Source organism: Callionymus lyra, chromosome 2 (assembly GCF_982586985.1).
Source record: "Callionymus lyra chromosome 2, fCalLyr1.hap1.1, whole genome shotgun sequence".
NCBI lineage: Eukaryota > Metazoa > Chordata > Actinopteri > Syngnathiformes > Callionymidae > Callionymus > Callionymus lyra.
Window position 1 is genome coordinate 43,947,330 of NC_141819.1, and position 13,365 is coordinate 43,960,694.

The following is a 13,365-nucleotide window of genomic DNA, read 5'->3' on the forward strand; positions in this document are numbered from 1 at the left end:
CAAACAGATGGTTAGAATACAAACTATTGTTTCCCAAAAGTTGATTGTGGTCTAGTGGAGGCTGTTAAACACAATTTAAGGATAGCTGCAACATTGTCCCCTAACCCAGAGGGTTAAAGTTAACGTGTCTGGTTGGTGTTGGTTCATTTACAATATACATATAATTAGTTATAATAATAGCAAAATTATTAATTTTAATCCGAATTGTTTCAACACTGATATGAGTTTAAGGTTTTAGTGCAGAGAAGTGTGTAGTACTGCAGCTCTGCCCCCTGTTCTCGGCTCTGAATTCTCAATGCTAATAAAATTGAGACGGATTCTGTCTCTCCTAATCAGACCAGGTTTTCCCCATGAATGAATGATGAGAAGCTGCTGTATGTTTCATTTGTTTTCATATGAGATGAACATCGATTGAATAAACATACTCCCAATGTGATGCCGCTTTTTAACCAATTTGTGTGCAGTTGATAGCTCCAATTACTTTAGGTAAACCAACCATTGCTGCAGATTGTGATTTAACGTTGACCTGTTCAGCAGCATTGTAGGGGAATTTGACCAAACTGGCTGACCATTCTGTCCCACACTGCTGCCTGACTTGTCTCTGACATCACTATGTTAATATCAAGTACTCACGTACGTTATGCTCTTGATCCTATTCACGGTTCAAATGCTTCCTCACCTAGCTAACAGACACAAAAGGAGTAGCAAATGGGCCTGTTGAAAAACAACTGAAGAGAGCATAATTGTCATGAACATAATAGACGTATTGAAAATACTCTTCTCATGCAAGATCAACATGAGGTGGATAATCAACACACTTGAATACATGTATTTATTACAGAGGTAATCATGATGAACGACTTACTGCATGTAAGTAAGGAAAGAGTTAGGTTTCCACATTAGTTACCCTTTAAATCCACTAAGAATCCAGGTTCTGACCCTTCTTAACTTAACTTAATGATTGGAGGATGAGATACAGGTCCAGCAAACTAATTGTAACTAGGGACCGGGCAGAGATAAAAAACATAGATAAAAAGAAGCAAGGTGAGAGCGGTTCAAGCAAACCAAGTTTGTAGGGTACAAACATAACATTTCAAAAATCAGGCACTTCCTTCCTTTGGATGCTGCTGAGAAACTCATCCATGCTTTTGTTACCTCCAGGCTGGACTATTGTAACTCTCTTCTGTCAGGATGTTCTAAGAAGTCTCTCAGAACTCTTCAGCTCATTCAGAACTCTGCAGCCGGTGTTCTGACTAAGACTAAGAGGCACGAACACATTTCCCCTGTGCTGTCTTCTTTACATTGGCTTCCTGTAGAATTTAGAATACAATTTAAAATCCTTATCTTAACTTATAAAGCTTTTCATGGCCTAGCACCAACATACATTAAAGATCTAATCCAAACTTACCAACCCTCTAGGAGCTTACAATTGCTAAACTCTGATCTATTAGTTATACCTCAAATCTATAAATGTAGATTTGCTCTGTATATCCTTCTTTTCCGCATTACATTCATCACCTGTGCAGTTTAAACCCACACTTTTTATTTGTCCCCCGGAGCCCCAGGGCTCCACCTCCAGAGCTGCTGCTGATTCAGGATTTCCACCACGATCCAGAGTTCTCTCCAGCACCTCCATGGACTCTTCTATATTCTACTCTTTTCTCTCACTGTTTACTCCCTCACTCTTCTCTCCGTCCATCTGTCTCTCCCCCCCATCCTTCCTCCCAGCCAGTCACAGCAGGAGACCATCAACACTGAGTCTGGTTCTGCTCAAGGTTTCTGCTTTCTAAAAGGAAGTTTTTCCTCGCCAACGCCACACTGTTCTTTACTCATTATTGAGTTGCTGGATCTGTTTTTTCTTTCTCCACTACAGTCTTACTTCAACTGTAAAGTGTCTTGAGATAAATTTGTTATGATAAGACACTTTAAATAAAATTGAATTGAATTTAATTGAATTACAAACATCCTCCATGGTTCCGATCCACCCTCAGAGGTGATTGCTGTTCAGCTCAGTCAAAATAAAACTGGATGTGATTGTGAAAGTATTTGGATAAACCAGTTGTAGGTGAAGGCAGTCACAATGAAGACAGCATATTCTATTTGTTTTGGAGCTTTATTTTTTACACACTTCTGTGTCTATCCCTGCAATGTGCACTTAAAAGGAATTATATACCCTTAATGTCACGTGAAAAAAATAAGGTTTTGTGTTCGTTTATTTAGAAGAGACAAAACATTTTGAGCCATTCCACAAAACCCCAATGCCAATGCTGATTAACCACAGCGTGGGGGTTTGTGGGTGAAAGTTGCATTGGTTAAGATTTAACTTTATACTGCAAATAAAATTGTATATTTTTTTTAATCATGTGGTGTTGCCAGTGCTGAGACGTGAGACCCTTCTCTTGAATGACGCTATCAATGCAGTCCAGACCTGAGACAACATTTGTAGGTCCTTTGACTATTCTTTGCTACATAACTGTGGTTTTGTGGTAACGTAACTGTCAGTGAAAACCAGAATTGTTTCTGTGTGCATAACACAAAGCGTGTTGCTGTTTGAGATGTCGGGAGCATAGGAGTGATGAACCAACGTCATGGAATAATTGTGTTGATTACAGGCCCCTGCAGATTATGTACAAGTTTCTTGCAGGGGATTTATTTTTTTGGTTGCCGTTTAGAGGAAGAAAATACATTTTCGTTACTGAATAAAAAGAATGAAAACAATAAGCAATTAATAAACGTCACTAACAAGTTTATTGTAATCATTTATTTGATATTCAGTACAAACTATATAGGAAGGAACCACCTTATTTTATCTCAAACAAGTAAACTAGCCCCTTATGATATTCGCTGTGGTCACTAACCATGTTCCTCATGTATCTAACACATTTAACAAGCTCCACTTTGGTCCACAGTCCCTGATCCTCCAGGAGCTGCAGTTCCTTCTCTAGAGCTGGCACGTGTTCTGGGTCGTCAGATTCGTAAATTGTTATTGCCAGGCTGATCAAACCGCCTAAAAACGACAAACATATACAAATATGTAACCAAAAACAAAAGTGGTTAAAATGTACTACTCAGTTCAAGGTGCATGGTTAATAAAAATCAGTTGCAACAAAAATGAAGTAAGTTAGTAAGTAGCAAGGGAACATTTCCCCTCAACAAAATGAAAATATTTCAAACTACCTGGTTTGGTGACTTTGCACATGTCTCTCAGGACACGAAAGGGGACAAGATTAGGATTTAAAGCTCCAATAATCACCGAAACATCAAACGTATCTGTAGAGTGACAAAAGAGCATGTTTCAACCGACAAATAGTGTTTAAACACCATGCTATACAATATTGCAGAAAGTGGTGGTGTTTAGCAATATTTCACTGTACCAGCATTTCCGGCTAAAGAATCACTTTGAAGGTTGGCCTGTTCAAGGTGCTGATAGAGTCCAGTCTTTTCAGCCTCTTTCAGCATCCCCTCACTGAAGTCCGTTCCGGAAAACATCTTGAAGCCTTTCTCACTCATCTTAATGAAACCACAGTCAGGAACTTACTAGCATGTTTTAACTTTATACAAGAATTCTTCAACACTTTTAGACTGAGTTGATTTGAGGGGGGGGGCGGTCAAGAACGAACAGCTTGTTCTTGACGTGACTAAAGCTTGTTCTGGTTGCAGGTCAACAACACAGAACAAGCTTTAGCTCCATAGACTCATCATGGACTTCCAGATAGCAGCGGCCTCTTCCAGCCCCATAAGAGCGACCGGTGGACTTCTGTTTTAACTCAACCACTGGTAACCTTCTCTTCTGACTTATTTATACTCTTCTTACCCATCTGGCAAACTCTCCAGGTCCACAGGCGACGTCCAGAACCTTAGCTTCTGAATGATTTCCAGTGAAGTGAGATGAAACAAGCTCTGCCACAAGTTTTGGTCCTTGACATTTTAATACATCTGTATCCTGCAAAAGTGAACATTTTAAAAAACATATTAAACATTGAAAACTCATAAGACAGACAAAGAAGCAATGTATGTTTGATTATGTAAGAACCTTATTTTTTTTCAATATACCAGAGGTTAGTGGAGAGCTATGATAAAGTGCTAGATACTACTTTTCATGGTTTTGTTTTTATCAGGCAACATCTCACAACTCAAGTATAACTGAATTACTTTTTTTCCTGTTCCAGTCCTAGATTTACAGATTAATATTGTCATTGTTTGCTTCTCACCCTAATCTTCTTCTTGTTCTCCTATAACATTCATTTAATTTTTCATGATTTTCATTCATTGATGTCATTCACTCTGTCTGTCTCTGGATTAAGGTTTAATGTTTAGTTCAGATAAAATCTACCCAGGTTAGAGTTACACAATGATGCAATTATTACTTAACTAATGCCTATGTAGATATCTTTGACAAAACAAAAATTGAACTTTTTTTTTTGTATTTTAAGATTTAGTTTTTTTTATTTTATACATTTTATAAAGTGATGTTTTTTTGTCCACTCACAAGATATATATTCACTTAATAATCTTATATTACAGTCAAATATTTCAAAGAATAATTACCTCATCGTAGTTTTTTGCCCAGATGTCGTAATAATCCCTGAGTTGATCCTTGTCACAGGCTCTGCGCGATCTGATCCTCCCCTGCACCTCTAAGTCAGGAGCCATGATGAGATTGTGTAAAATCTGTCTAACAATACTGGAGAAGGGAGAAGCATCAGGTTGTTCTAACTTCTGCATGAGCAGGCTTGCTTTTTATGCCCTGCATGTAAGGGGTCCAACCAATCAGACACTTCTGTCAGTTGATTTTTACATTGCAAACAGATACAGCAAGTTATTGTTTTCTGTAGAAACTGAAGTTAACTCAGGGGTTTCACAAACCTGTTTTGATAACTTTGCACATTTCTCCAAAAACACTCCAGGGGACAAGTTGAGGATTTAAAGCTGTGGTAATAACCCCAATTTAATGTTTGAAGGGTTTTGTCTCAATGGGAAACTCTTGTGACACTACGGTATCTCTCAACTTATCTAACTCGTCTTTTATGTCTAAATGTACTCTTAATGTAACTCTTATTTAAATGAAACAACAGTCAAAAATAAGGTCGCACTTTTTCACTTTTTATTCATTGTTCAACATTTTAATTTCCTTAAAGGGTGGTTTGATTTGATCTCTTCTGAATGGAAGTGAGTTCTTCTACTAGTCAGAGGTTGACTGACTGATGACCTGCAGCCAGAAGCTGAAGCTCCAAAGACTCATCATGGACTTCCAGAGAGCAGCAGCCTCTTCTAGCCCAATTCCAGGACCTCAGTGTTAACTCTACCGCTGGTCACATTGTCTACATGAGGATTGAGGTTCTACATAGTGACTAATTTAGATTATTCTTACATTATATTTTATATAGCACAATTTGTGATATATTTAATGGACATTTATTATCCAAACAACCAATTATTTATAAAGGAAAATCAAGAGAGTTTACTGGGGTGCCCAAATTTTGCATACCACTGTATTCTACTCCAACAACGTGCGACTGATCCACGATATTTTGGGTAGTTAGTGAACAGGCAGCTATTGTGCTGATTTGAGTGTGTCTGAAATAAATCTTGGACCTCTATTGTACTCATCACTATCTGTCTGAATTTTTTGAAACACAAACTATATTTCTTAAACAGGTAAATCACCCACCAACAAAATCCTGGTCTTTTCTGTTTGCTCCGTCTTCACCAAATAGGTTCCTTACATATTTGTCACACTCAACAAACTCCACTTTTGTCCACAGTTCCTGATCCTCCATCAACTGTGAACGTTTTCCAGAGCCAGCACAAATTCTGGGTCTTCAAATTTGTAGTATGTCTTTGTCAGGCAAATCAAGCCCCCTGAAAAATAGAAATAGAATAGAAAATGAATACACACATATGCATGCGTATACAAACTCTATTTATATAAAATAAATTCTATTTAGATCAATGCCTCTATAGCCCGGGTTTCAAACATGATCATGCAAGGGGCCAAATTTTAAAATCCAGGTTCAAAAAGAAGTACTTCAAGCTAAGAAAAGAGAGAAAATACATTTTAAACTTTTAGCACCAGGTTCTTCTTCTCCCTACAAATGTTTAAAGGTCGGTAAGTACAATATTGTTCCAAAAACACAAAGTTAGCCTTTCGGCAGGTGGAGGCCCCAAAGATGATGACAAGTTACAGCAAGTAAATAGATCACAGCTGAATAATTTTAAAGGGTTTAGTCTTGAGGGGAAACTCTTGTGACTGTGTGGCATCTCAAAATTATTCGAACCGGCCTTTTATGTCTCTTGAGGTCAGGGTGACATTAAAATACGATTTTGAAAACGTACTACAAAGAGTCTGTAACTGTAAGCTTAACATACACAAGCTACATTGAAAGTCTAACATTAAAAGAAAATCCACAAAAGGTCAAAATCAATGCGGTTCAATAACAATATCAGACTGTACCAGCATTTCCAGGTAAAGGATCGGTTCCCAAGTTGGCCTTATTGATATATTTTTTGGTCAACATTTTAAGACTCAGTTTTCCTGGCAAACTCTCCAGGTCCAAAGTCGACATCCAGAACCTGAGCCTCTGAACGACTTCCACTGAAGAGAAATGAAACAAGCTCTGCCATAAGTTTTGGTCCTTGACATTTGAAATTACCAGCATCCTATAAGAGTGAGAATAATACAAATACAAAAACCTCACAGAACAAAAAACATAAAACACATAACATTGAAAAGCCTGATTATTTTTCCCTGACATGGCTCTGGTTCTTTACTCGGGAAATTTAACTGCAATATCGTTTAGCCTTATCATTTAATGTGCATTGAACCTGTGCTGGTTTTGTATTTGTCTGAGCTTAGTACTTACACTTTCACCCATCTATGGTGCTATTATCTTCCATATCAGTTTTTTGTATTCTAAAAGTAACTTTAGCTCATCATAGTTTTCTGCCCAAGATTTTAAAAAGTCCCTGATCTGGTCCTTTTCACAGGCTTTGAGTCTCCCCTGCACCTTTAAGTCAGTAGACGTGATTAGATTGTGGAAAATCCAAATAACTGGAGAAGGGAGACGCCTCAGGTTGTTCTAACTGAATGAGCAGGCCTGCTTTTATGCCTGGCAGAACATGTTGTCTACCCAATAACTCAAAAACCAATCAGAAGCTTCCGTCAGTTGATAATGAATGTACAAGTTGGAACAGCCCATTCTTGTTTTAACTTTCAAAACAAAGTGAAAGAGAGTTCTGGTTGATTTGTAGCTGGGTATCTCAAAAATATGTTTAAACTGGTGGCGGCTGGCTCATAGAGGGCCTCCTGCGGACCTGGCTGTTTTCTCCACAGATCATGAAGTGCCACCCGTAGCGTCCTCCAAATGACAATAAGAGTTAGAATTTGGATGTATTAACTGCTGAATTTAGAGACTAAAACAGTGAACAGTTGGGAGTTCCAGTTTCTTTCAGGATCATTTTTAAAATTCTGGTTCTTACTTTTAGAGCTATTCATAGTCAGGCTCCTCCTTACATCATGATGATCTGATCCAGCCTTACACCCCAGCTCGGGTCTGTGGATCCGAATCTACTGATGGTTCCTCGCACACGGTTCAGGACCAGAGGAGGAGAAATACTTCCAGGCTGTTGCTACTACGCTTTAGAATGATCTTCTTCTCTCTCTGTGTTTGATGGTTCTACTGACTCTTTCAAGAAACATATTAAGAATTTTTTTTTTTGTGAAAGGTTTTCCCTGATTTTCCAGGACACCTGTGTTTTTCTCTGTGTTGTCTTGGTCTTTTTAGTATATATTTTTTGAGTATTTTTTTTTATTGTTTAAGCGCTTAGGAGAGAGAACTCGGGATCCGATGACGTGGTGAAAATCCTGGATCAGCAGCATCTCTGGAGGTGGAGCCCTGGGGCTCCGGGAGAGAAATAAAAAATGTGGGGTTAAACTGCACAGGTGATGAATGTAATGCAGAAAAGAAGGATATACAGAGTTCAGTGTCTAAAGGGGACTGTAGTAATCAATGTAAACTCAAATGTCAAAGTGAAACATTGTATAAATAAAAAAATTAAAAATGCACAGATTTTATCTCTTCATACATAGTGCAATTTTGTAGTAAAATTCAATTGCTCTTCCCTGCGAATGTTGTCTCTCAGTTTCCATTTTTTGGTTAATCTACTACATTAAATCCACTTTTGTGAGGTTGCAAAAATATCGCAAGATTGCACAATATATATATGTTTTCCCCTTCAAGGGCTCAGTAAAAACAGGTTCTACCACCTGGCTGTTTAACTGATTACCCACAACAACTCCATATTGAAAATGCGGTATTATTATATTTACTTATTTACCTATTTTTAATTTTGTTTTTTATCTTGCTGTTTTCATTTTATTTCGATTTTTAATTTCATATTTTGTAGCGTCTGCTGCCATCAGTAGAGCCACTTAAGCTGAAGTTCATAGTAATACTGTGGTTGCACTCTCATAATAAAGACAATTCTGATCCAGGAAGATCCGGAAGCAAAGAGGTGGTCTGCCAGCTGACAGTCTACAGGGACTGCTCCCATCATTACTAATTATGATTAATGTCTCTATGTCTGCACGATCCTAAACTCCAGATGCATGAAATTAAGTTTAATTGGATGGTTTTTACAGTTGACTTGTTTTGTTTTGCTGACTTGAGTGGTAAGAGAGATAAACACACCAAGCGTTAAGAAGTGCTCGTGCTGCATCTTAATGGAGAAAGGTGGAGATCTTCACTGTAATTTTACTATTACGGAAATCGTAATTATAGCAAAAACTACAGTAGTTCCTAACGTACAAAGTCGACTTCTTGATTCAACGTCATTCATCTGTAAAAAATAGTCACTAAAGGTATGGTGCAGGAATATTTCAAAGAACAGAACTTACCATATTGCTTAAAACTCTAGTTCTGAAAACATAAAAACAAGTAAAATAAAAACATAAAATTGTGAAATTGTATCATGTTACAGATCAATTTACATGTCAAATGTAGAGATTAAAACTACAAACCCCACCAAACCCCCTTTTCCAACCCCCCATTAACCTCCCAACCTTATAGCAGGAGGCCGGAAATATTGAGTCAGGTTCTGCTCAAGATTTCTGCTCAAGTTTTTTCTTCGACTCTGTTATCTCATTCTTCTCCTTTTCTTCTATATAGTCTTACTTATTACGATTGCATTTGGTCATCAATGTCTCAACGTCAACTGAAGCTAGACCTGTTATAAGAAAAAACAACCCAGGATTTCTTCCTTTACAGTGATGCGATATCTCCTTCAGAAGCTGTCTGAAGACTATTACCGCATCAACAAATCTATTTGGTGAACTATTAATCCCGCAATTCTTTCAGTATAAATAGGGTGTTTGTCTAGGTACAATTTAGCAAATTACAGGAAATCAGAATGAGCCTCAGTGTTGAGGAAAGACCTTCTTTTAACAGGCAGAAATCATTGGCAGAACCAGTGTGTCTTCTGCTGTGACCAACTGGGAGGGAGAAGAGAGACAGGGGGATGGATTAACAAAGGAGAGGATTTCTGTTAAAAACACAGCTTTTTTTTTCGGCCTTCTATTTCGATATTTTTTGTTCTAAAATATTGACTACAGTTTTGGGTATTGTTATGGAAATATCAATCTGAGCTAGTTTTTTACTTCATATGAATAGAGGTTGTAATAATAGTAGGATCCTATATAGATTATAATGATGATGAGAATGTGACTAAGTCTAAAGCAGAAATGTACAATTACAAGAAAACAAAATGAAACTGATATATGAGTTATGCAACGACAGTTCACATCAATAGGTGCATTCCGATGATTTTTTCCTGTGTATTCGATGTTTCTGGTCTGTACATGTTGTCACAGCCTGCAGTAACACACCTACGAGGCATTTTGTCAAAGTCAAGTTGTTTTTGAGCAGTATATGGTCCAGAACGCCTGCTTAAAAATGAGAATGACTCCACGCGTTTGCGGAAATTCAAAAGGGTCATCCAGATTGTGCTAAAGCCAGTGAAGAGGGGTTTAGAAAAGGCGAAGGACACCACCAATTGTCTGATGTCACGTTGTCAATAATGTCAAAAACCTCATGGAAATTTTGCAAAACCATCCCGCAGAGCACATATACATACGTAGCTAACCATTCACACTCATAAACTATCCTGTCGTCAATTTTCTTTTTTAACTGTGGAACGAGTTTGCATTTGCTTTATGAACTATGTTAGAGCGAAAATAGAAGTAAGGCCACTACTTTCAGGAGCTCTATGAAAAATACTGTCCAAACTCCCCTGACTGTTATCTGAGACACACAGGCGAAGACAAAGTGCAGCTCTATCTCTCTTGGGGAGTAATTAGAGGTCGGTCCGGTCGATCCAGTAACCCTCTGACAACTTCCCAACAAACACTTCTGGGCGCAGAAAGATGTTATAGGAATGTTGTTGAATGAGTCAACAAAATATTTTACTGGGAGTTAGATGAGAGTGGGAGAGCACAGTATTCCTGACAGGCTCATTTTCCACACTCACATACTGGGTTACGTGATTTCTGTGGCTACGACTCTCAATCAGGCTGAGTTGAGGAGGGGAGGCATTATTAAATTTTCCCCAGAGAACGCTGGGTCAATAAATCCTCTCTTTAGAGACACATCCTTCACATGCCCTGGCAAAATCCCTCAGTGGATGAGAAAAGAGCATTTTAGTCAGCTCTGTCACAAAAGTGTTGAGTCATTGCAAGAATTTGGACTCATAGTTAGATGCAATCATTTTGAGGACTTGAGCTTCAGCATCATTAACCCAAAACATCACTTCTAACGTGTCTACACTGATGCTGTTGCTTATTATATTTAAATTTCAATAATACTATTAGTTAACTGTGAAGATAGAGAAATGACTAGTTAGGATATAACCATTGAGCCGTCATCTCCCATACATTGTTAATCTAATCGTTGTCACGGTTCAATTGTTACTGAAATGTCTATGTATAAAATTATCTTTACACTGAGAAACATATACCACTTTCTTCATTTATTGTATTTATTATTTATCTATCTAGCCATGTTTAGCTTATGGTTATTAGGAGTCACCTTTCTAATGTTTCAATATGCACCATAAGAAGGGTTTTTGTATTACAGATTAAAATGTAGTTTTCAACATTGTACATTGTATTATCATTTTAAAAATACAAACACTAGCTTGTTAGCAGCAAATAAATTAACTGTGAGAGAATAAGTTTTCTTGATTTCATAGCTAATGAAATTAATGTATTGATGCGATATAAAAATATCGACTAATATAAAGTTAAAAATGAAAATTGTTCACTGTGCAAAGTCCAGCACATTCCAGTCCACAAAAAAAGTAGTATGACATGAAAATTCCTTTAACCTTCCATGTTTTGTAGCTACACAAAGCTGACTCTTTTAAAACACCATTTAAACAAAAATTATATTGAATACAAAGACCAAACAAATAGGTTGCTTTTGAGCAGGGTCAAAGGTTACAACTTTAATATTTCACGTGCAGCTAGAGTAGAGCCGGAACCTTCAAGGCTGTGACATTCGCCATTCATTCCATCTGCATTACAGGCGAACATCATTAAAACCTCGCTGCGAAGTGGACGCTGAATAATAACGTGATCTCCCCGAGCCGCGACCTTCGACGATCAAACACGTCAATACAATTCCGAAAGTCAACGTAAGTAGAAGTGGAGAAATTAAAAGAGACAGTTGTCTGACTTTAATGAGCAGGACAGATGGGTAACAAGTCAGAAAAAGCATCAGACATCTGGACAGGTTTTCATTAGATTGTTTTGTTTCTGGGTTTATAATTAATCCTTTCGAGACCGACTCATGCCGTCGTCCAGCCTGTTGAATAACTAAAGGTCCGCAGGCTGAATGTTGATTCTACATTTACTATGCTGCTTGTGTGCAGTCTTCATATAACGGGTGATGCCTTCATACGCTTTTGTATGTCGGCTACTTGACAATGTCATCCTCCCTAGACGGAACTACCCTCTTTATACAGAGAAACCAAAGTGCTAATGGCTACAGCAACATAATTTTCAATATACTTTATAAATTTCTCTGGAGATGTCTTTCAGGAACTTTTTCCACTTTTTCCACCCATTTCTTGTATTACTCCCCCTTCTGTAGTAAAGCAAAATAAGACAATGTGTTTCTACTTAAATCTAATACCTGTAATCTTAATGTTAATTAAATATATCAACTATGTAGTAAAGTTTAAAGCAGTCAAAAAGGACTAGACTCCAGTGTCCTGTTATTCTCATCTCTCAAAGATTAAAAAAGATTTCGGCAGAGAAGCAGGCATTGGCCTGCTCTGAACTGAACTGCACTTTAAAATGATTCTGGTGAAGCGAAATGCTTGTGTGATGGAATAAGTGCTGATTCTGTGGACTGTGAAAGGCCAGGAGAAAAAACAGAGGGTCATCAAGAGAGTAGCCTCCTTGTCAGAGCAGGGACAGAAAATCGGAATATTTAGGGGGCTGAGAGTGACACATTGCGAACAAGCTGTCAATCAGCTGCGTGAAAATGACACTTTATATGTGCCCACAAACAGAAAACAGAGGGTGGCATACTTCTGAAGTGTCGTCAATATGTATTTTCATCTGAGCTCCAGATGGAGTGATAAATGAGGACAGCTGTAAGTATACTCAGGGAAAGAATCATCAATATCTGCTCACAAACTGAAATTTGCTAAAAATAATGTTTCTTGTGAGTTTCTAGATAGATAGATGGATGGATGGATGGATGGATGGATGGATGGATGGATGGATGGATGGATGGATGGGTGGGTGGGTGGATGGATGGATGGATGGATGGATGGATGGATGGATGGATGGATGGATGGATGGATGGATGGATGGATGGATGGATGGATGGATGGATGGATGGATGGATGGATGGATGGATGGATGGATGGATGGATGGATGGATGGATGGATGGATGGATGGATGGATGGATGGATGGATGGATGGATGGATGGATGGATGGATGGATGGATGGATGGATGGATGGATGGATGGATGGATATTGATCCCTCTGGAGGTCTCCTTCGGGAAATTGTTTTTCCACCATACAGCAACATAGACGATAGATTCATGAAATAAAAGAAGAACAAAGTGCAATAAAAAGAAAACACAAGATGACACAATCTAAATCTAAGTATAAAGAACATAGATCAAAGAAAAGGATACATGGATCAACATAGAATAGAATCATCTTTTCACTCCGCTTCTTCCCCCAAAGAATTATACAATCTATTAGCACGAGGGATGAATGATTGCTCGAGTCTATTAGTGTTGCATCTGGTGAGGAGCATTCGTGCACTTCATCTGCTTCTCTGCTCACTGA

At 38.1% G+C, this 13,365-nt stretch overlaps 1 protein-coding gene across 1 annotated transcript; it reads right to left on the reverse strand.

The window, feature by feature from the left end:
• Window positions 1-2,801: 2,801 nt before the first annotated feature.
• On the reverse strand, window positions 2,802-4,665 carry LOC148087215 (methyltransferase-like protein 27). Its single transcript, XM_087785552.1, has 5 exons — window positions 4,549-4,665; window positions 3,815-3,943; window positions 3,375-3,510; window positions 3,178-3,270; window positions 2,802-3,007 (listed from the first exon to the last, which is right to left on the reverse strand). The coding sequence occupies exons 1-5, from the start codon at window positions 4,651-4,653 to the stop codon at window positions 2,802-2,804; spliced, it is 669 nt and encodes a 222-aa protein (XP_087641678.1). The 5' UTR covers window positions 4,654-4,665.
• Window positions 4,666-13,365: the final 8,700 nt, after the last annotated feature.